Raw genomic sequence first — 25,883 nt, 5'->3', positions numbered from 1 at the left:
ATTTAAAATATTGGTACAGTAAATAAAGTGTACAAAATCAGTATTTGTTTAGGCAGTATTTGTGGCACATTTGTCCAAATATTTGTGGCAGGTTTGTCCAAAAGGGGTGCGTTTTTTGCGCCAATGCATTTTTAAAGGATCAGTGTGTCATGTAATTCTCCTATATAAACTTTAACATCCAATTTAAAAATATTTGTATAGTAAAATTCGCTAATACACAAGATCAATACATCCTTTATTAGATCGCTTTGTCGAGTTAAATGCATCCTTACGGAGGTGTCGAAATGCTGAATCAATTCATTCACTTCCAACAGCGCTTAATGGGAGCAGCGTCATAGAGGGCAGAGCGTCACGTTATTTAAAGGGGACGTTAATGCGTTAATGAGTAGCAAATGGCTAACTAGCTGTATTGGTTACTTTTATGCCACTGATAAAGCTTTTATATGTAGTTTGGGGTAACAAAGGGGTTTTATAGGTTTGACTGAAATAATAATGCAATAACTGACACTTTAAATCAATGTTTCAAGAAACAACGACAAAAAAATTGAACAAAAAACAGATAAAGACAAAAAAGTAGCCATTGATAATATGTAAACAATATGTAGTAGTATAGTATATAGTATCCAATTTAAAATGTAAATAAAATTAATTTATGTGTGATTTGTGTTTAAATTATGTGCAATGTCTTAGTCACTAGGGCTTGTTACATAGGGCTATACAGGTATCTAGTGGCAACACAATGATATTACAGATACTGAATTGTGCAAAATGTTTATCTTAACAGTCAATTTACAAATAATGCATTCAGATTTGTGGAACTCAATGCACTGAATCTCCACAAATTAGTGTCGTTACAATGACAACCAATTTGAATGTGACAAGTAACTGGTGTATGAAAATAATTTATATATATATATAAAATTTGGGAGGGGGGAGGGGTGCAATAGGGATTTCGCCTAGGGCATTTGTGAAATGCTGGAAAGTATTTAAAATAACAATACTTCATGACTGCTCCACCACAGCGACTGGGAGCAGAAAGAGTAGAAAAGCACGTAAACATTCGAAATGGGTCTTTGTGGCGGCAGCAGCAGGTCAAATAATAATAATCAAATAATAAATAGGATTATATATTATAAAATATGCTTGTAATAATAAGAATACATTTTACATAAGAATAAGTATTTTTAAAATTCATTTTACACAACAATAAGAATACATTTGTAAATAAAATTAATTTTATTTACAGCAGACAATCATGTGACTGGCCATGTGAGCAGCACGTTCCCGGGTTCGTAGGATCACAGAACTCGCTCCTCCACTGTGAATCCATCCGAATCCATCAGTTTTATCACTGAGGTGATATGTAAATTTATTTTTACAGACGTCCATATGAGAAACAATTACCTTCGAATCAGGCTATTGTCACATTTTGAAGTTACAATTACTGAAAACAGTTGCAATTTTGAGAAATGAAGTCACATTGTGAGAAATAATGCTGCAAATACTGGAAATAGTAACATTGTGAGACATAAACCTGCAGTTAAAAGGTAAAAGTTGCAGTTACTAGAAATAAAACTACACTAATGTCCCATAGTGTTGCAATTACTGAAAACAGCTGTAATTACAACAAATGAAATCATATTGTGAAAAATAAATGTGAAAATATGGAAACCAGTCATATTGTGAGGTATGTCACCTGAGAAAAGTCAACCTTTTTTACCACATACTGGTAAAAAAAAATGTATAGCCTGAGTGCACTGAAAGTCGCTTTGGATAAAAGCGTCTGCTAAATGCATAAATTAAATTAATTAATTAATTATTATATAACATTGCAAACACAAATACAGTGATAAAGTCGAAGTTAACCGAAATGGTTGCAATTGAAAGGAATAAAATTACACTGAGATTTAAAGTCGCAAATTAAGGAAAGTTAAGAATATGAAGTCACAAGTGCCAAAAGCAAACATCGCAATTACCATTTCTTCTTAGAGGATGAAACGGGCTTCCATACACTCATGAAATCTGGCACTTTCAATTTAAGCAATAACAAACAAGCATCTGCTTAATATCCTGTCAAAGAGATGTGGGAATGATCAATTGCTGTTTCATAAATATCTGACATTTTCGTTTTGATATGACTTTGATGAAAAAAAGCTTTTAACACCTCATTCCTATTAGAAAGCAATAAAAGCTCTCTTACAGCATGCTCATCTAGTGGCACGTCTGCCCTGGAGGTGAACTCTGTGACCCTTTCACAGTTGGCTGGCATAAGCCACCGTGCCCAGCGTTTTGGGCCTGCCACCTTTCCTGTACTGCGAGAATTCAACTGAGAATAAAAAGAGCTAACGAACACAAATGTTGTGACCTACCCTCTAGCTAACACAGAGTCAACTCTGTCGCACACTCAAACACTCACAGCAGGGCAAGTGCCGTGCATTACTGCAGGATTTATAAAGTTTATGAACTTTGTATATGCAGTTATATTCATTTTCAATTGCAATTTTGAATTCTGCTAACAAACTACTCAAATGCTAGACAATCATGTGACTGGCCATGTGAGCAGCACGTTCCCGGGTTCGTAGGATCACAGAACTCGCTCCTCCACTGTGAATCCATCCGAATCCATCAGTTTTATCACTGAGGTGATATGTAAATTTATTTTTACAGACGTCCATATGAGAAACAATTACCTTCGAATCAGGCTATTGTCACATTTTGAAGTTACAATTACTGAAAACTTTTTTGCAAAAAGCAATTTTGAGAAATGATTAAACATTGTGAGAAATAATGCTGCAAATACTGGAAATAGTAACATTGTGAGACATAAACCTGCAGTTAAAAGGTAAAAGTTGCAGTTACTAGAAATAAAACTACACTAATGTCCCATAGTGTTGCAATTACTGAAAACAGCTGTAATTACAACAAATGAAATCATATTGTGAAAAATAAATGTGAAAATATGGAAACCAGTCATATTGTGAGGTATGTCACCTGAGAAAAGTCAACCTTTTTTACCACATACTGGTAAAAAAAAATGTATAGCCTGAGTGCACTGAAAGTCGCTTTGGATAAAAGCGTCTGCTAAATGCATAAATTAAATTAATTAATTAATTATTATATAACATTGCAAACACAAATACAGTGATAAAGTCGAAGTTAACCGAAATGGTTGCAATTGAAAGGAATAAAATTACACTGAGATTTAAAGTCGCAAATTAAGGAAAGTTAAGAATATGAAGTCACAAGTGCCAAAAGCAAACATCGCAATTACCATTTCTTCTTAGAGGATGAAACGGGCTTCCATACACTCATGAAATCTGGCACTTTCAATTTAAGCAATAACAAACAAGCATCTGCTTAATATCCTGTCAAAGAGATGTGGGAATGATCAATTGCTGTTTCATAAATATCTGACATTTTCGTTTTGATATGACTTTGATGAAAAAAAGCTTTTAACACCTCATTCCTATTAGAAAGCAATAAAAGCTCTCTTACAGCATGCTCATCTAGTGGCACGTCTGCCCTGGAGGTGAACTCTGTGACCCTTTCACAGTTGGCTGGCATAAGCCACCGTGCCCAGCGTTTTGGGCCTGCCACCTTTCCTGTACTGCGAGAATTCAACTGAGAATAAAAAGAGCTAACGAACACAAATGTTGTGACCTACCCTCTAGCTAACACAGAGTCAACTCTGTCGCACACTCAAACACTCACAGCAGGGCAAGTGCCGTGCATTACTGCAGGATTTATAAAGTTTATGAACTTTGTATATGCAGTTATATTCATTTTCAATTGCAATTTTGAATTCTGCTAACAAACTACTCAAATGCTAGATTGTCCAGCCCAGCATACACAAGTACTCCTTTTAATAGTTTAAAAAGCATCTCATGGATCGCCTGATGAAGCTGGTTTAAAAAAAACTATGAATATATTAGAATATAACGTAATAATATAGAACATAGTACAGTTCTTATAGAAGCGCTCATTAAAATGCGTCATTTTGCAGAGCGTGTCCACGCCGTGCCCTTATCAGCTCTGAGTCATGTGTTTGACTTGCCTTATTTCTCACCACCCACAGATCTGCGGAGGATGACGGCAGGATTTATGGGAATGGCGGTGGCCATCATCCTCTTCGGCTGGATCATTGGGATGCTGGGATGTTGCTGGGACCGTGGCCTCATGCAGTATGTGGCAGGTCTGCTCTTCCTCATGGGCGGTAAGTCAAATCAAAACAAGCCTACATGGACAATATAGGCTGTTTACAGTATGTACACGGATTAAATTATAATTAAATCAAGTTATATAGCATAATCTGTAGACACAAATATATATATATATATATATATATATATATATAGAATAAATAAAATCTATACAAATATAAATAATGTGAGGATGTTAACATTTTCCCTGATGACAATTATTATAACTTAATTAAGCTTCATGAATGAATGAAATTTGGTCAAAATTCAACTTAATTGCTTAGCTTATCTGGGCACAATTTATAAAAACACAACACAACACAACACTGAAAGTGAATAAAAAGTTTTTCACCTTGAAAACACATCTGTATCAGTTGCATCTCCTGCTCCATTGAACTTGTCCAAGCTGGAAGTAGATTTGGAATGTACGATAAGTGATTTTGAGACAAAAATTAAGACATGTTTTTGGATAATAAATGAATGTTGAAATACATTTGGTATTATATTATTATATATTATTATTATGAAAACCTCAGAATAGAATAGAATAGAATAGAATAGAAAATAAAATAAAACATAAAATTAAAAAAAATGTATACAATGTCTGCATTTTTGCTAGGTTTCCCAACCGTGTTCCTGAAGGCACACCTTTTGGATGTCTGACTTATCTGACCCATTCCCGTTAGGTCTTGGAGTCTCTATTAACGAGCTGCTGATGAGTTGAATCAGGTGTGTTTAATTAGGAATATTTTGGGGGGGAAAAAAAGTTTAGTGTTGATGTGCTCCAGGAAAAAGGTTGGGAAATTAATTTAGCTAATTTACCTGAACAGGTAAAATGCTATTTTGACAAAAAAAAAAAAAAAAAATCCCATAAAGTCCATTAAATTAATATCAACATAATGAAAAGAACACACTTTAGTAAAAACAAGCAAATTACTTGAAATATTTTTGGAAACCCACAGAGAAGAGTCATTTTGCAAATATTTCTCAAAAATGTTGTGTGTCCGTGAATATAATATAATATAATATAAATGAAAGAAAACTATATAAATAAAAAATATATTAATATATTATTAATATAATTTTAATTGAAGAATCATTTAATAAAATCATAAATAAAATCAATAAAACCATGTATATATATTATATATAAATACACATACATGTACATACATGTATATTTCATTATATTATATACAGTATATATATCATTATATACATAAAAATGAAAAAATTACATATGAACGAATATATTAATTATATAAATAAATTGTGAATTCATTACAGATCATTTAATAATAAAACCACATGTATAAATATTATATAAAATTCAAAACCACACACATATATAAAGCATACACACAGTATATACACATTCACTGTGCGTGTGTGTGTGTGTGTAGATAGATAGACAGACAGACAGATATACTGTGTAAATACTGTGTGCTGAGCTCATTGTGGTAGTCAATAATTCCTACGCAAGTCACCCCAAGACTGCATTAATTAATGAGTGACAGCCAGGAAGCCGGCATTAAAGCAATTACGTAATCTCAATTATCTCCTGATCTCTTATCTCACTTTACGCCAACCAATATCGAGGCTCTCGACAGTGAGCATCGCTCTGTCTTTTGAACGCACCCACGAGCTCATCACCTCACAACACAGATGCTGCTCACACCAATCAACACAGCCTGTGGCCTCGTTACCGAGCATTTTGATATTCTGTTAACGCCCGTCGAGCAGAGGAAGCGGCCAACTTGTTTTGAGTCACTCTCTCCGCTCCCATAAGAGACTGAAGCGGAGACGCAATTAAGATGTGCGCTGGATTAATGTGATGCCCTGTGCCTGAATAATGAGATGGCAATTAAAAAGCCAATTAAGATGCTAAATTATAAAGGCAGAAGGAGCGCTGAGGGTCAGATTATGGCAGGATGAATCCCCTCTGAATGTTGGCTCGGTCACATGGTGTGGGAAAATGAGTTTGTTAGAGCTCTTTATCAAGTAGCATGTTACGACAGCGTCATCTATACAGGGCTCGACTTGCAGATAAAGCTTGTAATATATGAAACAAGGCTTGAGAAAGAGGAGTTGTGAATATGCCGAGTCTGCAACTGTATGATTGGCTGTCACTGCAATGTTATGTAATAACATATAACAACCGCAGCTTGTAGTAGGCCTGTAGCCTAACACAGCCAATGCGGCACATCGAAAATACAATTGATTGCAATTAATGACAGTGTAGGGCAGGCTATAGACAGAAAGCTGCCATTGCAAATTCACTTACAATTTTCTATAGATTTCTCTTCGAAAATCATTATTTGGTTTGGTAGCTCTATTTAAATAACTCCTGACCATCTCATCAAAGCCAGCTTGTGATGTTTTTGTTCTCCAGTCCTCTAATTTGTCATATTTATTTGCATGTATATGCAGTCCCAGCAATTCTAAAATTATCACAATTATATAATTAGCAAAATCAATAGAGACCATATGTCTAGGATGCACATGTGACCCTGGACCACAAAACCAGTCATAAGGGTAAATTTTTTAAAATTGAGATTTATACATCATCTGAAAGCTGAATAAATAAGGAATGAGGGTGCAAAAAAATCGAAATAATGAGAAAATCCCATTTAAAGTTGTCCAAATTAAGTTCTTAGCAATGCATATTACTAATCAAAAATTAAGTTTTGATATATTTATGGTAGGAAATTTACAAAATATCTTCATGGAACACGATCTTTACTTGATATCCTAATGATTTTGGCATAAAAGAAAAATCGATCATTTTCACCCATATAATGTATTGTTGGCTTTTGCTCCAAATATACCCCAGCAACTTATGACTGGTTTTGTGGTCCAGGGTCACATATTTATTCACCTATTAGCATTGCTAAAAGTGTAACATTAAGCTCACATCTAAATGGTCAGTGAAAAAGTTATATAAAAATAATTTTCTTAATTTCATATTGGTCAGTTCCCCAATATTTGCATTTGCTGTGCTATTTTTACTTAATATTATTTGCTGCTTATTAAAGTATTAGCTTAGCATGTGTTAACGCCCGACTCTTTTGGAATTAATTCACCGGGAGTTTGATTGACAGACGATCTGACCAATTATAATGCCGAATCTGCAAACTAAACAGGTCTTTCCGCTGTTGAAATGATATCGTCTGATGTTCATTCATGTTTATTTCTAGCTATAGCTAGTAAAAAGGAGATGATCGGTTCACGTGCTGCTTGGAGGAGCTACAGCGATCTGTCACGACACATTAAAGAGCCACAAAACAGCATTTATTGTTTGAATTACTTAAAAATTTACTATTTATTGAGACTTTGTTTCATACCTAAAGTAACCGGCTCTGTCTTTGTCAGTTTCCACTTTGCTCCGCAATGTATTTTTCACTGCGTGAGAACATGATGTGTGGCATTGAGAGCACCATAGCTTGTCGGACACAGCAACAGTAACTAAGTGCTACGGGTCTTTGCGAAGGGTCAAGTGTGGGCTTACTTTGCGCAAAGACCACTATTTGTATGATTCACTTGTAATGTAGACCTCTACGGAAATATCTGCAGATTTCCACTGAACTGGAACTCAAAGTCAGCACAGTAAATGTATGAAACTTCAGTTGGATGAACATTCTGATGATTGCCTTTCTCTTTTTCAGGCACATTTTGCATCATTTCCTTGTGCACCTGTGTAGCAGGCATCAACTTCGAGCTGTCCCGTTACCCTCGCTACATATACGGCCTCCCAGATGACATCAGTCACGGTTACGGCTGGTCAATGTTCTGCGCCTGGGGTGGTTTGGGCCTGTCCCTCATCGCCGGGTTCTTCTGCACGCTGGCGCCCTCAGTACAGCCGATCCCTCGCTCCACGTGCCCCAAATCCCGCCAAGAAAACGGCACCGTGTGTTAAGGGACAGCCTCTGAAAATCCCCAAGCCTACGTGTGCAGCTGGACAATTGGGTACAAAACACATAAGAAAAAAAAAGACCATAACTGAAGATTAAAATCACGTTCATTTAGAATAATTTCTAATCTCACCAACCAGGCCATTTTTTTAACCACGTGTGTGAATCTACAACTGAGTGTCCTGATCGTTTAAAAGAAAACAAAGACAAAAAATGAAAAAAAAAAAACATTTAAAATATCACGGATAATTGTAAAGATAATATCAACGGGACTTTCCGTCATCAAGATCCTACACAGGAAAACAGTCATCCTTTCAAAGTTGTGACTTTGGTGAGCACAAGAAAATGGTGACGAATGAAGCAAAAAACAGACAGTATTGCTCATTCTGATGCTGCAAGGATGGATATTGACATGTCTGTTGGACTGACGTCTAAAAACTGCCAAACCTAGAGACTATGGTATTTGTATCTGGACAAGTATGGAGGTCCAGTGCCAATGTTTAAAGCCCAGGAGTTCGGACAAATCAAGAGCACCGAGACCATGAGGCTTTCACAACTTTAATGCGATTTGGATCTGTTGTGGCTAAATCCGCCGATTTGTCTCGGACCCTGGAGACTATTGCAATGCCTCTTGGGATGCGGCTAAGGATCCGCTCGTGCATAAACCAGGAAGATTTCAGGAATTGGAGATGCCTGCTCATGACGTTATGTTGCTATTGCTGTACAGCAAATTGTAAAGAGAAAAATAATACCTATAATATTCCAGAAGAGAAAACAAACAAATCCTAACGGGGAGGACATTTTTTGAGCATTTTCCATGTTTCATTTCTTATTCATGTCCAAATGGTATCAATGGACATTTCTAACATGCTTTCGATTTTATTATGTGCTTCTTTCTTTGTTTTTTAGTAATTACAGTCATCATGAGTGTGAATGAGTGTGTAGGAAGTGTGCAAATTCTTTAGCTACTATCAATATAGTATGTGTGTGAGAGAGTTTTGTGGTCTCCATATGAAAAAAAAAAAAAAAAAGGAAACCCAAAAAGAATAATGCATAAATTCAAAAACCTGCCTTGGGGGAAATCAGGTAGGCTTTTGTTGAACCAAGAATTACTGGAAAGGAAAGATGCCATATCCTGTTTTAGACAGCGAACACTTAGTCCCTGTAGACACGACTGACGTAGACAGAAAGACAACTCAACATCACACTGTTATTGCCTTAAGCTTGTCTGGAGGGAGGCATTTATGCCATTTGATGGGAACGCATGCCGACTTCTCTTCTGAAAGCATCTATGGGCTGACAAAAGAAATCCTCATTTGAATCCAACTTCCTGCCCTGTTTAACTATGCGTCTCTTTACATAAAGGGAACTCCCAAAACAGGATGTGGTATGTAAGTGCCTCGTGATTACATGAGACAGCAGCGGTGCACAAAAGAGGCACATCTGTGGAATCATGACCTCGAAATGGAGGACAGGCGGCAAGCACAAGCTTAATACAATCTCTAAGCCGACATGCAATTGGTTCCCTCAAGCTGTTTTCATAATTTCTCTTCTCACGCACTCATTTCGCAATCTGAAACTTTTTATTATCCATTTCACATGCTATAAATGCATTAAAAAAAAAATAACTTGAGCAGCCATAAAACAGCGTGCTATGAAGGGACACACTCGCCAGTGCTGACACAAGGGTCACTGGCGAATCAGCACACTCATTCATCCATGCCAAAAACCTACACTAGAAGATTTAGCTTTGCAGCAAGTCCATGTTTACAGATTTCTAGAAGGGAGATTTGCCAAAAAAATAAATAAATAAAGGAAAATACCTGCCAGGTTTCTTTCATAGACTTTCTCGGGAGATTTAGCTTTGCAGCAAGTCCATGTTTACAGATTTCTAGAAGGGAGATTTGCCAAAAAAAAAAAATAAATAAAGGAAAATACCTGCCAGGTTTCTTTCATAGACTTTCTCGGTTCCACACATTAGCATGATGGCCAACGGCTCAACTAGTGGTCAACTGGTGTCCAATCAAGTCTGTCAGGTTACTGCTGTACAAAGAATGGGCGATTACATATTTAAAGACCCCATGAAATATTCATGTTTATTGACATTGAAGCCGTATACAGTATTTACACTAGTGTACTCCTAAACATGGACAAAACCAACTTTTAGCAGATTTAAGGGATCATTGAAAGATTCGCAGATCAGGGAATTGGGATTTCCAGCCGTGGAAAAGTCATGAAATAAATCAAAAATCAAAAATCATGAAATGTCAAAAAATTCTATAGTGGATGTATAGTAAGGCTCTGCTCAAAAAAATGTCATTGCCTATAAATTGCTATTCATGAATGCATTCCTTTTTATTTAATTTTTTTAATTCTTGTCACAAAGGACCAAAAATTTAAATTTGTCAAAAGCCATGGGAAAACCCATTTAAAAAGCTCTCCTCTCCTCGTAGATGTTGATTAAAGGGATAACTCACCCAAAAATGAAAATTCTGAAAGAAATGGGGTAAAAAAAAAAAAAAAAGGAAATCAATGGCTACCAGCAATTGTTTGGTAACCTACATCCTTTCAAAATGCCTTATTTTTGTTCAACAGAAGAAAAACTCAAACAGGTTTGTTTTTTGGGTGAACTATCCCTTTAACGGTTTCAGGGCCGTTTCATTTTACTTGAAGCTAAACAACCTAAATCATAAATATCACCTGCTTCCAAATATCCATAGCAAGAAACAAAGCATCATTGGTTGTGCTAATGCTCATACTTTAGTTCTTTAACAACCATTAATTGGTTGCAGCTGAAGTTCATTCATTTTGAGAGTTTTCATTGCGTTCATTTATAAAACAAGCTGCCAAGTGACGTTTTGCAGAGCTGTGACAAACTAAAGGCCGTTTCTAAAGGCCATTTCAAAATGATCCATCCCAACACTACTTCCAAAACCATTTCATGGGATCTTTCACCATAAACATAGCCAACAGTTCCAAAAAAAAACAAAAAAACAAGTCTCCTCCTCAACTCTGTATTGATGAGGTATGGCTCCAGCAGTCTTCATGGGAAGCATTCAGAAGAGGTTTCTGACAGATTTATGGGCGCTTTGGGTGATTGGTGTGGCAGCATTCAAGTAAAAAAGACTTTGTTGCATGCTGACAATGCAATTGGCCATGAAATTACATAAACATCCAGAACTCCAGAAGACTTCTTCACACTTTCCAGAAGCAACAAATCGACCAAACACAGCCAACAAACTCCACAGTGCTTGATTACAATGTGCATGCAACAGAAAACCTGCATAAATACACAATAAACAATCTGTTTTAGGGCCATCTTGCAACAAGCCCATCTGGCCTTATATAAGATAGTGTTCCTTGACACACTTAGGAGGAAAATATGTATTTCAGTCCATGGATTACGCTCCTAGGCGAAGACATAAATGAGGTCAGTCGCTGGTTGTACACAACACTTCTCAAATAAAACCAGTTCCACAGTCCTATTTGAGAAAAACATGTAATATTTAAAAACGCACTTAAATTCACTCCTTTCACCAACAAGGCAAAGAGGGGTGTTCAATCACAGACTATAAAGACATCAAAGAGCACCGAAAGGCAGATGCTCGCATCAGACGCCGAGAATAAACACTTTCAATTACAGCTTAATTGGCATCCGTCCTAGACCGAAAGCAGGTAGTGAACTGCATTTCATAAGTTTTGTATGGATCATTGTGATGCTTATAGTGAATGAAAGTGGAATGAATAAAAACTAACAGCCTAACTGTCACTTAGTGGGCATTTTTAGGACTCTCCTCAAAGGAAGATCATGAAGCGTTGGGCATGTAGGTAATATGGGCTCAGGATCACAGATTCCTTTACACAATCTACACATTACATTCACACAAATGTTTACATCACAGCCAACAGTTGTCAGCCTTTGTTCAGTTATTTGTTGAGCGGGGTGGGATGGGAAACATGAGCGGGAATATTTTTGTCTTCAAAATGTAAAAATAAAATTATAAAAGTAGCAGAATTGGTGAAACTGCAGCTTTTTAATGGGACACTGAAGCCTAAAGGGTTATCGGATCTTTTTCATCAGTAATGTGTCTGTTGAGTACCTGAAAAAAAAATGAATAAAACTGTAAAAATGTTTAAGAAAAAAAAAAAAAGAGAGAGAAAATAAATTCTGGGAAAAAAATGTTAAAACTGTGGAATGTAATATCATTACAAAAATAAAATCTCATTGTTGTGCTTATTTGTATTGTATATTTACCTTTGTATTGTACTTACCTTATTTCCAGGCATTTAAAAAAAAAAAAAAAAAAAACCTTTAGGTATCATGAAAAATTATAAAGATTTTGAATGGTAATTTATAAATACACTATTGTTTATTTATTCGTTTTTGTACATAATGTTAATTTATTCTGCAAAAGTATTGTTTGTTTTTAATTCCTGATACCTAATGCATAAATTAATGTTACCAAACTGAACCTTACCGTAAAGGGTTTGCAAAAAAATTTAATAAAAATGTTTATCTAGGAAAAAAAGTAAAAGAAAATGACAGGACGGCAGTCTAGCGAGACATAAAGATCAGTGAAGTTCAGTTGCTGACATTTAAGGCAAGTAAAATCACCATGGTACAAGGATGAAAAATAGAGGGCAAACTCATCAAACATGATAACAGCGAGCCGAGTCTGAGGGAAGCCGACATGACGGAGGCAATAACTAACTAGCTCTCGTACTAGATATGTTGGCTAAAAAAAGTACAAAACAAAAACACTAACAGGCTGATTTAACGAGATGAAAAGCCTGTGTTAGAGGCTTGATGAATACTTCATGAATGCATTTAGAGTGAGTGCGCTGCTATGAATAACCACCTCTGATTAGGATGGGTCTCTGTGTTCTCCATCAGGCCTCTTGAGACAACGAGTATTGACCCTGCTGTTGATGATGGGTGACAGAAACACAAGCACTTTAACTTGAGAGCATTTAGATCACTGCTTCGAGACGCCCAGACCAATGATTCTCAACTGGCGGGGAGAGACCCGAAAATGGGTCACGGGCCTGTTCTGAAGAGGAAAAACAATGCAAAATGCAAATTATAAAATGCAACTAACCGCATAAAAATAAACAGGCTTCTGTGAAGAGGAAACACTTCCCATATCGTTTACTGACTGCATAAAAGTCTGGATGAACTCGCCAGTTCACAACAACATGGACACAGTTTGAGATCCACACGGTCCAAAGATAAAGATGCACAGTGAAGTCTATAATTGGATGCCGACAGCAAGAAACCATAAAAAAAAAAAAAAAAAAAATTAAATTAAATAACAATCAGACAACTGAAACTATCAAGGGTACTGAGTGTTCAATGGTTTCATTTTTATTTGTTCAAGATAAACACTACTGTGTTGGATGTCGATAAATGATTATGAGTGAGGTTCCTCTTAAAGATTTAGGTCAGTGTTAATCAAAAAGCATTTATTAAGATTTTAGCTTTCATTTTAGATTTCGTTTTCATTTTTAAATTACTAAAACTAAAAATTCTAATTGTTCTAATTCTAAATCGTAATTTAAATGTTTATTGGTTTATTTTTTCTATTTGCTTGAATTTACATAATTTATAATAGTTCCTATTTTACTTTTTCCATCTAATATTATATTTTAAGCTGTATGAACGAAATTTTTTAAATAGATTTAGCTTTAGCGATCAATAACACAGATTTAAAACGTAACAGTTCTCTGATTTATTTATTTAATATTTTTGAAAGTAGAGTATTCAGAAAATAATCAGGAAAAAATACCATTCTATTGCCAAAGGATGAGATTTAATGTCTTTTTAGAGGCAGCACAAATGCAACTGAATAATTATACATAATATTACATATATTATAATATATATTAAGTAACAAATAACATTTAAGCATATTTCACAGATTTTTATAATATATTATTGACCAAAGGCATGACATTGTCATGAAGTTCAACTAGTCACTAACTACATTCAAGTGTCACAGTCAGCTGCAAGCTGTATGGCTTTCAATAAAAAGAACTGACTCATTCGAAACGAATCATTCATTTGGAATTTGGACTACACTGGTCATGCTGTCAGTTAAGTGCTGAAGATTTAGTATTGTGCTGTTGAATAAGTTGCGCAAGAAACTCCAGTATTTCCAAAAAAAAAAAAAAAGGCTGGGAACCACTGAACTAGACAAGAACGATTTCAGGTCCTGCCTCATTGAACTAATTACACCATTAAATAACACTGTTATACATATGCAAATCATTTTAGGTGATAAAACAAAAATGAGGCACTCGATCATTCAGTCTCTCTCTATATATATATATATATATATTGACTCAATCACTCTACGAAGGAATACATTTCCCTTCCCCAACCCCCCCCCCCCAAAAAAAACTGTGCAAAGTAACTGCTACAGACACAAACGTTATGATCACATCCTCGTGATTTTCCCTCCACCGGAATCATTCGAAAAGCCCTTTAACCCTGATTAGTTTCTTCAGGCACTCACCAATCGCAAGTTTCACACCACGCATTCACACGTCACCGCACTCCGACTCTAGATCTAGTTCCTAAAACTCTGAACACCTCGCACACCTTCAAGTTTCTTCAGGGAGCATAGTCGGAGCGTAAACACTGATTAGGTCACGTACGCCGAGGCACCTATGAGAGACGCCACACGGTGGAGTCCCTTGTGCTACACGAGCCCTGCGCTTGAAAGGGGTCGGTGGTACCCAGCTCTCGATTCCTCTTAATTTCACAACGCGCCGCCCTCTGATACAGAGGTTAACCACGGTGTTGCGATCGAAAGCAGAAGACCCCCCCGACCAACCAGACAATTTGGCGGAAGGGTCAAAGGCAAAGGCTTGCATCAATCTACAGCTAAATGCCACGTCGAGAACGGGCACCCTGTTTTTGACCCCTAAAAATGCATCTCCCTTTTAACAAGGGCACAGAAAGGTAGAACAAAGTTAAAGGCCAAAGATCCTTGGTAAAAGTTATTTTTGCTTCGCCATCATTATGCCTTTGATCCGTCAGAATAATGGGTGCCAAGTACCCTTTTGATCAAACACAAAACCTGAAGCCATGTTTTGATTTTGGATATCTACTTGATTGCTTAGCTGCATGGCTTTAAGGACTCTCACAGGAAGTAGCTCCTCTGTTGTGCAGATTGATGAACAGGTGCTGTTCTTTTTGGTTTAGCTTTGAAGGCAGACTCTTGTTTCTAAATCAAGACTTTTCATTTGATTCTTTCCATTTGGTTCCAATGGAATTTCAGGAACGCACATCATTGATGATGCGTACTGGTATGTAGAGTTCCAAAAATTATGTAGTGACATTAACTTTACTTTTTACTAGGGAGCTTGTTTCGGCCTCATACCGGTTTTCTGCAAGAACTGGCTTATTTATGCGACCGTTTGAATTGGGAAAGCTGGAACAGAGCACTTGGGCAACAAGGAAAAAGAAAGACTAAATTAAGAGAAACACAAATCCGGGATAAAAAATGAGCGCAAGATGAAGAGAGAAAACAATACATAATCTTGTTATTTTGTTAATAGCTTTGTACTGATTCGTCTGCCGTGTTTGTCGGCTGTTCTTCAGATAAGGGGAATAGGATTTCACAGTTCCTAATGGCGGTCCATGCCGGCACTCTGTAGCAGATCAGTGGAGGCCTGGGCTGAGGCTCTGAAGGCAGTCTGGAAGCCTGGGGGAGGTGAGTGGAACTGGGTGGCGGGGTTGGCCGTGACTGTGGTTGGATAAGGGGTCCAGCCGGCTCTGTGGGGGAACTGGGCTCCGAAGGGTCCACTGTGTCGGGGCTGAGGGGGCACTGTGGAGCCAGTAGGGACATCCATCTCTGTAAGTGCCTGCAAGGAATTGAGCCAGTGGGGAGGATTGTCATCCTGCAGAGAGTCCAGACTGTTGCCTGAGGATGCTGGGATACCTGAAAGTGATAGGAAAAAAATTATTAACTTTGATTTGATTTAAAATTTTAAATAATGTAAAATATAGGTATGTTCTACTTTAAAATTCATGTGCCAGGTTCTTAGTTATTTTTTTATTAATGGTGGATCCATATGGTTTTAAAAATGTTCAAATTAAATTTTAATTAGAAAATAACAATTTTCTTGGAGTGTGCACATCTAAATATTTATGAATGATGATTAAACAATATATATGTTTTTAGGGAGACGCAATGCATAACATTTTACAATATGGACTAACCTTGCCATATTATTTATAAAAAGATCAAATTATCTAATTTTTGGAGACTTAAGCTTGACAGTCATCTCTACAATATAATTTTCTGTGTGATTTTTTAACAAAATTTACATGAACAAAACTGCTTCCCTGCTTATTTTAAGATTTTTTTCCTTTTAATTAAGATTCCCCCCCTTCATTATGATATATGGACACCTTGACATTTTTATGTTCAGCCATGGAGGAAAATTTTTTTTAATTAATATTGTCAGAAATGAAAGACGTGATTATCATAGAAGTATATCAAGTCATTATAGGTATGAACCACATAAAAGGAGCATCAAGTGATTCAAACAGTTTAAAGTTATGAAAAAATAAATTTGTAAATATCCATCGACAGATGGAATTAAATCACTTTAAACATAACCGCATTCTGTACTAACAAAGCAAAATTTGCTTTGTCAACAAATCCACCATTCTTGATGCCATGTAGGAATCCATTTATCATGTAGGCGACATTATTGAGGACATGTTTAAATAATTTGCAATAATAGGGATTAATTACATAAGGAAACAGGGCATTTTTGGGTGCTTTTGCACCACTTAAAACATGCTGGCCTGCTGTGAGCTATTAATTCCAGACCCCCTGTGGATGATGGATGCTGCAGGCAGCCGCTGAGAGCACCCAGACAATATTCGTGACATCCATACAGATTGCAACTTCAACCTTAGGGAGCAACAGATAAGACATTGCTATTTCCCTTCAACCCGGGGGAGAAAAATGCCTCAACTTTGCTTGAAGTATTGATTACAAAAATAGCTGCACAATTCAGTTTTTGTCTAACAGTAGATAAAAATGTAGCTCTAACAATAAGATACAGAAGAATGCTGTAAACGTTCACTGCATATTTAACCACTTTGTGTACCAATTGTTGGCGTTGTGTAGTATTCTTGCATGATATCTGATTTAGTCCACATGGATGCTTTAGACTGTCTGAAAGTGCAGGAGATCAGATTGATCTGAAACGTGTGCCCTCTTCTATGGCCCTTAAAATGGCTTTACATCGCTGACATTTTTAGTGAAAAGGTTACAGAATAAATGTTTAAAAGGCCTAAATGCATTATTCATTTTAGCTCCCAAAGGCACAATTTGAACAGGCTTGGATTTTCCTGAGGTCAGGTAAATTTGTTTCACAAATGTGTTTTGAGATTTTAAGCCCATCAGAACCGAACATGTTATTCTATTTTATTCTCACAAAACCAAAAACATTTGAGAAAATTATTCAATATTAAATCACATTAATATTAACATTTACTTAATAATAAATAATAATGAAATATTAAATGTTAAAATTTTATATTTTTGTATTTTTATGTACATAATATAGATCATTTTTACTCCTACTTTATTAGGTTTTTAATTACTATGTACTTGTGTAAAAAATTAAATGTCAGGTACAATGTAATTATTGTGTTCATGCTGTATTGCAAAACTTTTACAGTTATTGTGGTGGGATATGGTTAATATTAGGGACAGGTTTGGTGGAATTTTTACTCCTACTTTATTAGGTTTTTAATTACTATGTACTTGTGTAAAAAATTAAATGTCAGGTACAATGTAATTATTGTGTTCATGCTGTATTGCAAAAAACTTTTACAGTTATTGTGGTGGGATATGGTTAATATTAGGGACAGGTTTGGTGGTTTGGTTAGGTTTAAGGGGTTGAGGTAGGGTTGACAGTGTAATTGTATAGATGTAACTACAGACATTAGTTACATACGTAACTACATTAATTTATTTTTTATATTATTACAATGTAAAAACCATGTATGTGCACAATAAGTACGTCATATCCATTGATTAATTTAGATGTAAGGACATAGTAGTAAAGACACTTAATATAAAGTGGGTCCAATGAGAAAAACAAGAGAAAAAGGGAAGGAATTATTCACAATTAATTTTTTAACAAGGTAATTCAGGCTGTACCTGTGATGATGGCAGGGTCCATCCAGCTGGCTGTGCCGTCCCAGCTAAGGCTGTGTGAGATGCCGCCTGTGTGGTTCACGCTGGATGAGGAGGAGGAGGATGAAGGCGAAGACGAGGAGGAGCTGGGCAGTCCACCAAAGTTGATGTTGATGTTGGGTAAAAGCGCTCTGAGCCCATCTTGCCACTCCTTCACATTTAGACTTTCTACTGAGGTGCTGTTTTCTGTTTGGGAAGGTGATGGTGGGGTATCCAAACGAAAGAGAGAGAGAGAAAAAAAAGCAATTATCAGTTTCAACATTTTACTTGCACAACACAAAAAGACAAATTTGAGTGTTAATTTGGTATGATTCATTTTATATTTGTGACAAAACCAAACAAACATTCAAAAGCAGTTGAACAAAGTGCAACAGAAAAGTAGGACAACTTTTAGTCTGATACTGTCTTAAAAATGCAGCGCTTTAGGGTGAAAATGACGCAATGTGACGCAATCAAATCAAGTGATTAATTTGATTTATTATTTGCCATATAATGGCTGAAGATCGATTGATAGCCCTAACAAAAACACAATTTAATTGAATTCCCTAAAAATAGAATTTTCATTCAGGATATCACATCAAGAAACGGCATTAATCAAAGCCGGACTGCAGATTAATAGCAGCTACAGTAATGATGATTTATACTTGATTCAGCAAAAACAACAGGTGATCTCCCTGGCTCCCTTCTGAGTCTACTTGCCCTTACTAATGGAGGAACAATCATTATAAAGCTTTTTACAGTACCGTTATTATTCAATTAGTTTCTCATTTATATTTTCTCTATGTCACACTGGAGGAGAGACGTGCGGCTTCAATAACGCAGAGCTTCTTTTGGCTGGACTCAGGCCAAAATAAACCTTTTCTTCTCTATTCAGGCCAGTATTCTCCTAAGGTTTGCTTCTGCCCACAGGGAGGGAGAAACCAGACAGCAAAGATGATGAAAGAGGGAATGGAGAGAAAGGGAGAGAAGGACAAACAAGGAAGAATTGCAAAGACAGGAGAATGGAGTGAACGAGATAACAACCCTGGCAGGGAAAAAACAAGTCTTTAGCCTCTGAGCTTGACTTAAGACTCCGCAAACTTCTCTGGGCACCTTCCTCCAACATCAGCTTCCCTCTAAGCCTGGACAATAAATTGTATAAGGAGGTGAAAACACAGGGATAGTGGTGGGGTTTGACCAAAAAAAAAATCATTATTAAGGTTGGCTGATAGATTTAATACGGACTGTTGTATTCATTTGAGTGCAAATTGATTTAATATGTGAGAAGAAATGGATTGCAGAGTACTATGACAGTTGTGAAACTAGCACAGCAATAAATGAAACTGATTACCTGACACAGCTGTCAATTTTTGCAGTCATCATAAAATAATATACAATTAACTAATCAGAATCAAGTATTCCAGAAAGTTGTCTAATAAGACAAATATTCATTTTTATATAATCTCTGATTATGACCTCATTAGAAGTTGGATCCATTTTCGCAAATCTATAAATTGTCCTTTTCATCTGTTAAAAACATTGATTAAATAATTTGCTTGCGTCACCCAAATTTCAAAAAGTCCTTGCAAGGCATTACAGTTAGCAATACAAATGTTTTAGCAGAATTACAGTTAGGTAACTTACAAATATGCATTTCATTTCATCGTATTGGAGTATCATTAAAAATTCATTAAAATTAAGTAGAACACTTGAATTAAATTACACTTACATTTTTTTATTACATTTTTTCTGTTTCTTTAGTTATTAAAGAATTTTAATTAAATTACATTTCTTGCAATAAACATGGTACTTTTTCTATTTGAATATTTTAATAAATAGTCTAATTGCGTGAAATAATTTGTGAGAATTTGTTTAAAACTAAATTAATTGTCAGAAAATAATATTTTAGAAGACCAGAGCAAGCACCTATAATCAGGAAAAAACAAACAAACAAACAAAAAAACAGAATGGACAAAATCTCTAAAAATAGATGCAAAAAATATTTATAAACTTTTGGTAACACTTAAAGCCTTTATGTATAATGCATTATCAAAGTAGTTTTAATGCATTAATTATGCCTTGTAACACACCTTATGAATAACCACATTTAATACATTATAACACTTATCAATTCATTGTTACACTATGCATTTTATATTTGGGTATAATTTACAACAAGTTATAATGTATTACAATACACATTATGAATAATTATAATGCATTATACCCTTTAATAACTCTTTATAATGCATTATACATAAAGGCTTTAAGTGTTATGCAAATTATTTTAGTATTACAGTCCAATTCTGTCCCACACTGTAACTGTACTAACAAATGCAAGTGTACTACCACCAGCAAGATGGGAGTCTACTGGGACAGCCCGCTGTTAAAAGGTCTTCAGACAATAAAGGTGTATCCGGCCAAGACACCAGACGCACTGATACTGTCAAACAGGTCATGCTTGTAATTTAACTATTTGGCAACATGGGAATTTAAGGAGCAGACGGAGCTCCCCTCTGACACCAATTTCCAGGAGTTTCTCCTGAGCGTGGGCAAGGGTCAAAACTATGGATGCTGCAAAGTCAGCGATGTGTGTATTACTCCATTAGTCAGTTAAAACCAGACATAATGGATCTCAACTAAGGGGTCAGAGTTTGGCTGGTTAGCAGGGGCAAGGTAGCCCCTGTTGGCAGATGTACTACATACATCATCTCGATGCAAAATGCACGTTTCTCCATTGATGATGCTTGGAGTAAACAAGCATATTTTCTGCATGGAATATAAAATTCTACCATCTTTTATTATATTACAGTAGATGTTTTCCCAGTGACCGTTTCTTTTTCTCAGCCACCAAAATAACAGTGATCAGGCCTCAAACACAGAGGAAGTGATACGTTCACTTTGGGAAACGCTGAACTGGTTCTGCAGTCGATACCGTCAAACCTGTGCCGATAAACAAGTCAAGTGTGGGAACGAGCCAATATGAGAATCTAGACACTCAATATCAACACTTGAGGGGGACTGGGCTTTAATGAAACACCTCTGAAGGAGGGGATAAGATGAATGAGGTGTTGAATAACGTGAATGTGGTGTTCTTCTTAAACCTCTCCACAGTTCTTACTTCTGATTAGAAAGTGCTCGTCAAGCCAAGTGTGGCAGGCATTAACACAATCACCCATGTCTGCATTAGCATAAGCAGATAAACAAGTGTCGTCATGTTTTATTTATGCGGATGGGACAAAAGCTAAACTCAGAATCCCATCAGCAGAGTGAAGAAACTAAATTTGTCTTGCAGGGCTGTAGAGGGTGGAAAGTAGGTCTTTTTGCATCATTCAGCTTTCGGTTTTGTGATGAACAATATATCAGTTAGACTGGAGTGTTAACAAAACATTAAAATAACAAGTAACCACTGCAATGTATACATCACATTAAAGCTATTTTTGTATATTATAGTAATTCAATTCAGAATCTTTTACATACACCACTGTTCAAAAGTTTGGGGTCAGGGGGATTAATTTATTCAACCTTAAGGATGCAACAAATTAATCAAATGTGAGTGTAAAGACATTTATAATGTTGAAATAAAAATAGCATACTCGAAATTTCTATTTATCAAAGAATCCTGGAGTGTACTATGCTTTCAACAAAAATATTAAGCAGCACAACTGTTTTCAACATTGATGAGAAGAAATTTTTCAGCAAATTAGTATATTAGAATGATTTCTGATAATTACATTTTTAAATATATTTAAACAGATTTTTTAAATTCATTCTTAAATTCATTATTAAATTGTAATACAGTTAATATATTTATATTCTTGATATATTTTGATATATATGTTTTCAGTTATTTTTGCATTATAGTAAATAAAAATCAGTAACTGATTGAGTGAATTAGTACACTGTGATTTCATTAACACAAATTAAGAAAAAAATTATAAAAGGCCTATATAAAATTCATGAGCAAAAACTAAGCAAAAAAACAAAAAAAACAATCTACTTATATTTTTCATTTGCTTACTTCAGGTAATGCTCAATTACATCTAATTCTACATTTTCAATATAGAAGAAATCGATCTCTCACTCAAACAACACATCTAACAAGTTATGAGACTGCATGTGTTGGCCCCTCCAGCCTATTTTGGTTTCTCGACTCTTCTTCGTAAATAATGCAACGTCCTCCTCCCAGGTCCTGGGCAGCTGCATCCTCTGGAGGACACCATTGCAAACAGGGAAGACCATTTCTCTCACCGAGACCCATGGATTTAAGAAACATATAAAACACACTGCATAGCACAACAGAGCAAGAAATGGAGCCAGTAGTATTAAAAAATAAATAAATAAAGTCATGCCAGTTATTCATTGTTTCTACGAGTAATGAAACCCTCAGGTCACTTCCAGTTTCCCTCCCCTTATTTTTGCACCATCTGAAATACAAGTTAATCTAATCTTAAAAAGCATGAGGCACACTGAGAAACAAACAGCCTGTTAGCAAATGCTACACTTCCACAGCAGTGTCAGCAGATTAGATTCACATAAAAAGCCCTAAAGCTAGACTGCAAGAAAACACTTTCTATTTAAATGAACTGAATTTCTGAAAGATCAATTCAGGACGTGCTTGGGGAGTAACTAACTGACACTACTGACTCAGTTGCTTTACAGCTGCTTTAAAACATTTCTGAATGCATCCAACTTTTATTTGTCTATGTTGTCATGGTATCAAACTATCGCTGACGAGTTCAGGTAAGGGCCTAAGTGAAATGTCAAACTGTAGCCTCTTCCCCCTGTCTGAGTACTTTCTCTTCAGATGGATAATACCAGTATATTTGATATTTTCTTGACACTTATGAGCTGTTCTCACATCCAGAGCACAAAGATGAATCTTCGTAAACATTAATCTTTGTTTAAGTTTAGGCTCAGAGTTCAGGTCAGGAAAACCATCTGTCTTTTCAAGTCAAACTGAATTAATTAGGCTAGACTGACTTTAAATAAAAGTGTTTATTGCCCGAGGTGGACACCCACACTGGGAGGTCCACCACATAAATCAGTAAGAAAAAAAAGTGGGGTTGGCCCATCATGCATTATGCAAAATTGCAGTTCTGTCACGAAGATGTCCTCAGGGGATGATGATTATATGCTGTACAATTTGTATCAGCACTAAATGTGACAGCGATCTCCCTGCTATACTTCAAATCATGAGGTTTCATTCCATGAGAGAGCCCTCGGCAATCACCAGAATCTTCTATGATGGAGCTCTGATAATGTACATTTCTGCATGCTATCAAAACAGCACCAACACTGCCCTCCAGTGACTGAGTTTGCAATGAACGTTACCCATAATGCAAACACATATGCTGTAAATTACATGTTCTGCAACTTCAGAATTCCATTTGAAAATATTTTGATTTAGTTTTTATTAATTATATAACAAATATTAATAAAGAATATTGTCATTCTGATTTTTATTAAATAAATAAAAAATTAGATGTCAATTTAAGCAATTTATTCCTATTGTTCATGCATATATATATATATATATATATATATATATATATATATATGCAGGGCCCATCGCAAGGGGGGTGCGAGGCCCTCTGCAATTGTGTGTGTGTGGGAGGGGGGGTTGCTATAGTAACAGAGCAACTTTAACACATCTGATCGACTGTGATGCCGTGCTCACTGACATGCTTGCGCACGAATCAGTCACAAACACGCTCATAAGAACTGTAAGATCTACTGCATAAATAATAATAATAGTAAAGCAATTAAATAATTAAAGGATTAAAAGTGATTTATGGGAATAAGTAAATAAGAATGCTAAAATAATTTCTAGGTTTGTAGTTATACATATAGTAATCAATTTACACTATTTGAAAATAATACTTTATTTTAAAACGTGCACATTCACTCTTATTCGTATGTCTAATAGTCGAAAACGCAAATGTCTCGTCACGTTCATTTATGATTTACATGAATCATGATCGCATATTTTCAATTCAAAATGGCAAAATTTCATAAAAAGTTGAGTAGTTTGCATCACTAGATAGTCTATTACTGTCAGTCGCTGAACATTTCTATCGTATAACAGTTTTCTAATACAGTACTACTTACATCTTTCCACGAACTCTCGTTGCGTTGTGACAGTGACAGTAAGACCCGCCTTCTTTGATTTGATTGGCCATTTCGATCATTTTGACATTGATGAGCGCTGTTGGACCATTGAGGCAGACCAGCCTAAAAGTTTAACTTTTAAAACTTTTTGTCATTCTAACAACAAACAGCTTTACTCATTCTTATACACAGAGTCTTATACTGTCTATAAGCTATGACTATTTTAGTCTTTCGAAGGACAAAATTGGTGGAAAAACAGTAATAAAAATTAGACATAAATGACATAAAATGCACGCCAGAAGCGAGGCCCTCTAGAGGCGCGAAGCCCTGTGCAGTCGTACACTTGGCACAGCCCTTGGAGACAGTACTGTGTATGTATGTATGTATATATATATATATAGATAGATAGATAGATAGATAGATAGATAGATAGGACAAATATCTATCTATCTATCTATTACAAAAAAATGTAATAATGTATTGATATACACACACAGATCCCCAGCACCGGTTTTTGCACTTACCTGTCATATGAATACCTCTGAACCTCGTACTGTGATGATGTTGCTGTTGTGGTGCCAAGTTCAAGTCCAAAAAGCTGCTGTGCTGTGCAGCAGAAGAAGGGGCTCCAGTGTGATTCAAGTGTGGGAGGTTATTGCGCATGGGCATGCCCATCCAACTGTGGCGAGAGGTCTGCGCCTGCCCGGGAAAGCTGAAGGAGTTGTAGACAGTGCGGTGTGGGAGCTGGGAGAAGCCCCGTGAGGGCAAGCTGGAGTTTGGGGCGAAGTGTGAGGACGTGGGGGGCTGAAGTGGGCCTTTCATGGAAGGGGCGTTGTGGAGTGGACTGAGTAAAGGCCCGTGGGGGAAGACTGGCACTGATTTTCTGCCAGTCATGGGTAAGGAGGCTTTGTCTTGCACCGAGAGCTCTTTCTCTATAAGGTCAGCCAGTGCCTTACGGGTGACGTCAAATGGGTCAAAGCCGAGGTCGTCATCCTGTTGCTTGGCTGAAGAACCGAAACCAAAGGCCGCTTGCCAGTCCGTAGAGGATGACACTGGTATGGTATCTGTCAAAATGAAGAAGGAGAATTGTACATTTTGTGTGTGTAATGCGGTGCTTTTTGTTGTGCAAATAATATTTGGCCCTTGAGATGTAAAGTCTAAATGGGTCCAGGTACCTGACGTGAAGAGGCTCTGTGGTTCTGGGGCAGTGGGCCAATCGGAGTTACTGTGAAGGGAACTGGAAAAGCCAGACAGGCCGCTGGGGATGGGATTGGGGTGTCGGAAGTTGCTGTTGTCTGAAAAGAGTGATTGTGATTCGGCTGCTGCTCCTTCAAAAGGCGACCGTACTGTCAGCCCTGCTACACAGATAGGCACCACTAGAGATGGCTTGGACAGGCCAGGAGGCGGCGATGGAGAGTCATTGCCAGAAATCTGGAGGATTTAGTAAGGGAGGGGGG

At 36.5% G+C, this 25,883-nt stretch overlaps 2 protein-coding genes across 3 annotated transcripts in view; one reads left to right on the top strand and one right to left on the bottom strand.

The window, feature by feature from the left end:
• Window positions 1–8,324, top strand: part of tmem178bb (transmembrane protein 178Bb) — a 101,200-nt gene extending 92,876 nt beyond the window's left edge. Inside the window, exons 4-5 of the mRNA XM_016244951.1 lie at window positions 4,076–4,213; window positions 7,865–8,324. Coding sequence (XP_016100437.1) covers window positions 4,076–4,213; window positions 7,865–8,115 — 389 coding nt within the window. The 3' untranslated portion in view covers window positions 8,116–8,324. The remainder of the gene's footprint in view (window positions 1–4,075; window positions 4,214–7,864) is intronic.
• A 6,158-nt stretch (window positions 8,325–14,482) lies between these two features.
• The window catches only part of LOC107560719 (CCR4-NOT transcription complex subunit 4-like), a 28,048-nt gene continuing 16,647 nt past the window's right edge, over window positions 14,483–25,883 (bottom strand). For both annotated transcript variants that reach the window (XM_016244966.1, XM_016244967.1), the window contains exons 12-13: window positions 18,301–18,522; window positions 14,483–16,056 (exon numbers count right to left, since the gene is read on the bottom strand). In XM_016244966.1, coding sequence (XP_016100452.1) covers window positions 15,743–16,056; window positions 18,301–18,522 — 536 coding nt within the window. In that variant the 3' untranslated portion in view covers window positions 14,483–15,742. The remainder of the gene's footprint in view (window positions 16,057–18,300; window positions 18,523–25,883) is intronic.

Source organism: Sinocyclocheilus grahami, unplaced genomic scaffold (genome assembly GCF_001515645.1).
Source record: "Sinocyclocheilus grahami isolate Dianchi unplaced genomic scaffold, SAMN03320097.WGS_v1.1 scaffold740.1, whole genome shotgun sequence".
NCBI lineage: Eukaryota > Metazoa > Chordata > Actinopteri > Cypriniformes > Cyprinidae > Sinocyclocheilus > Sinocyclocheilus grahami.
The sequence above is the reverse complement of the archived record's forward strand: the minus strand, read 5'-3'. Positions and strand labels throughout refer to the sequence as shown.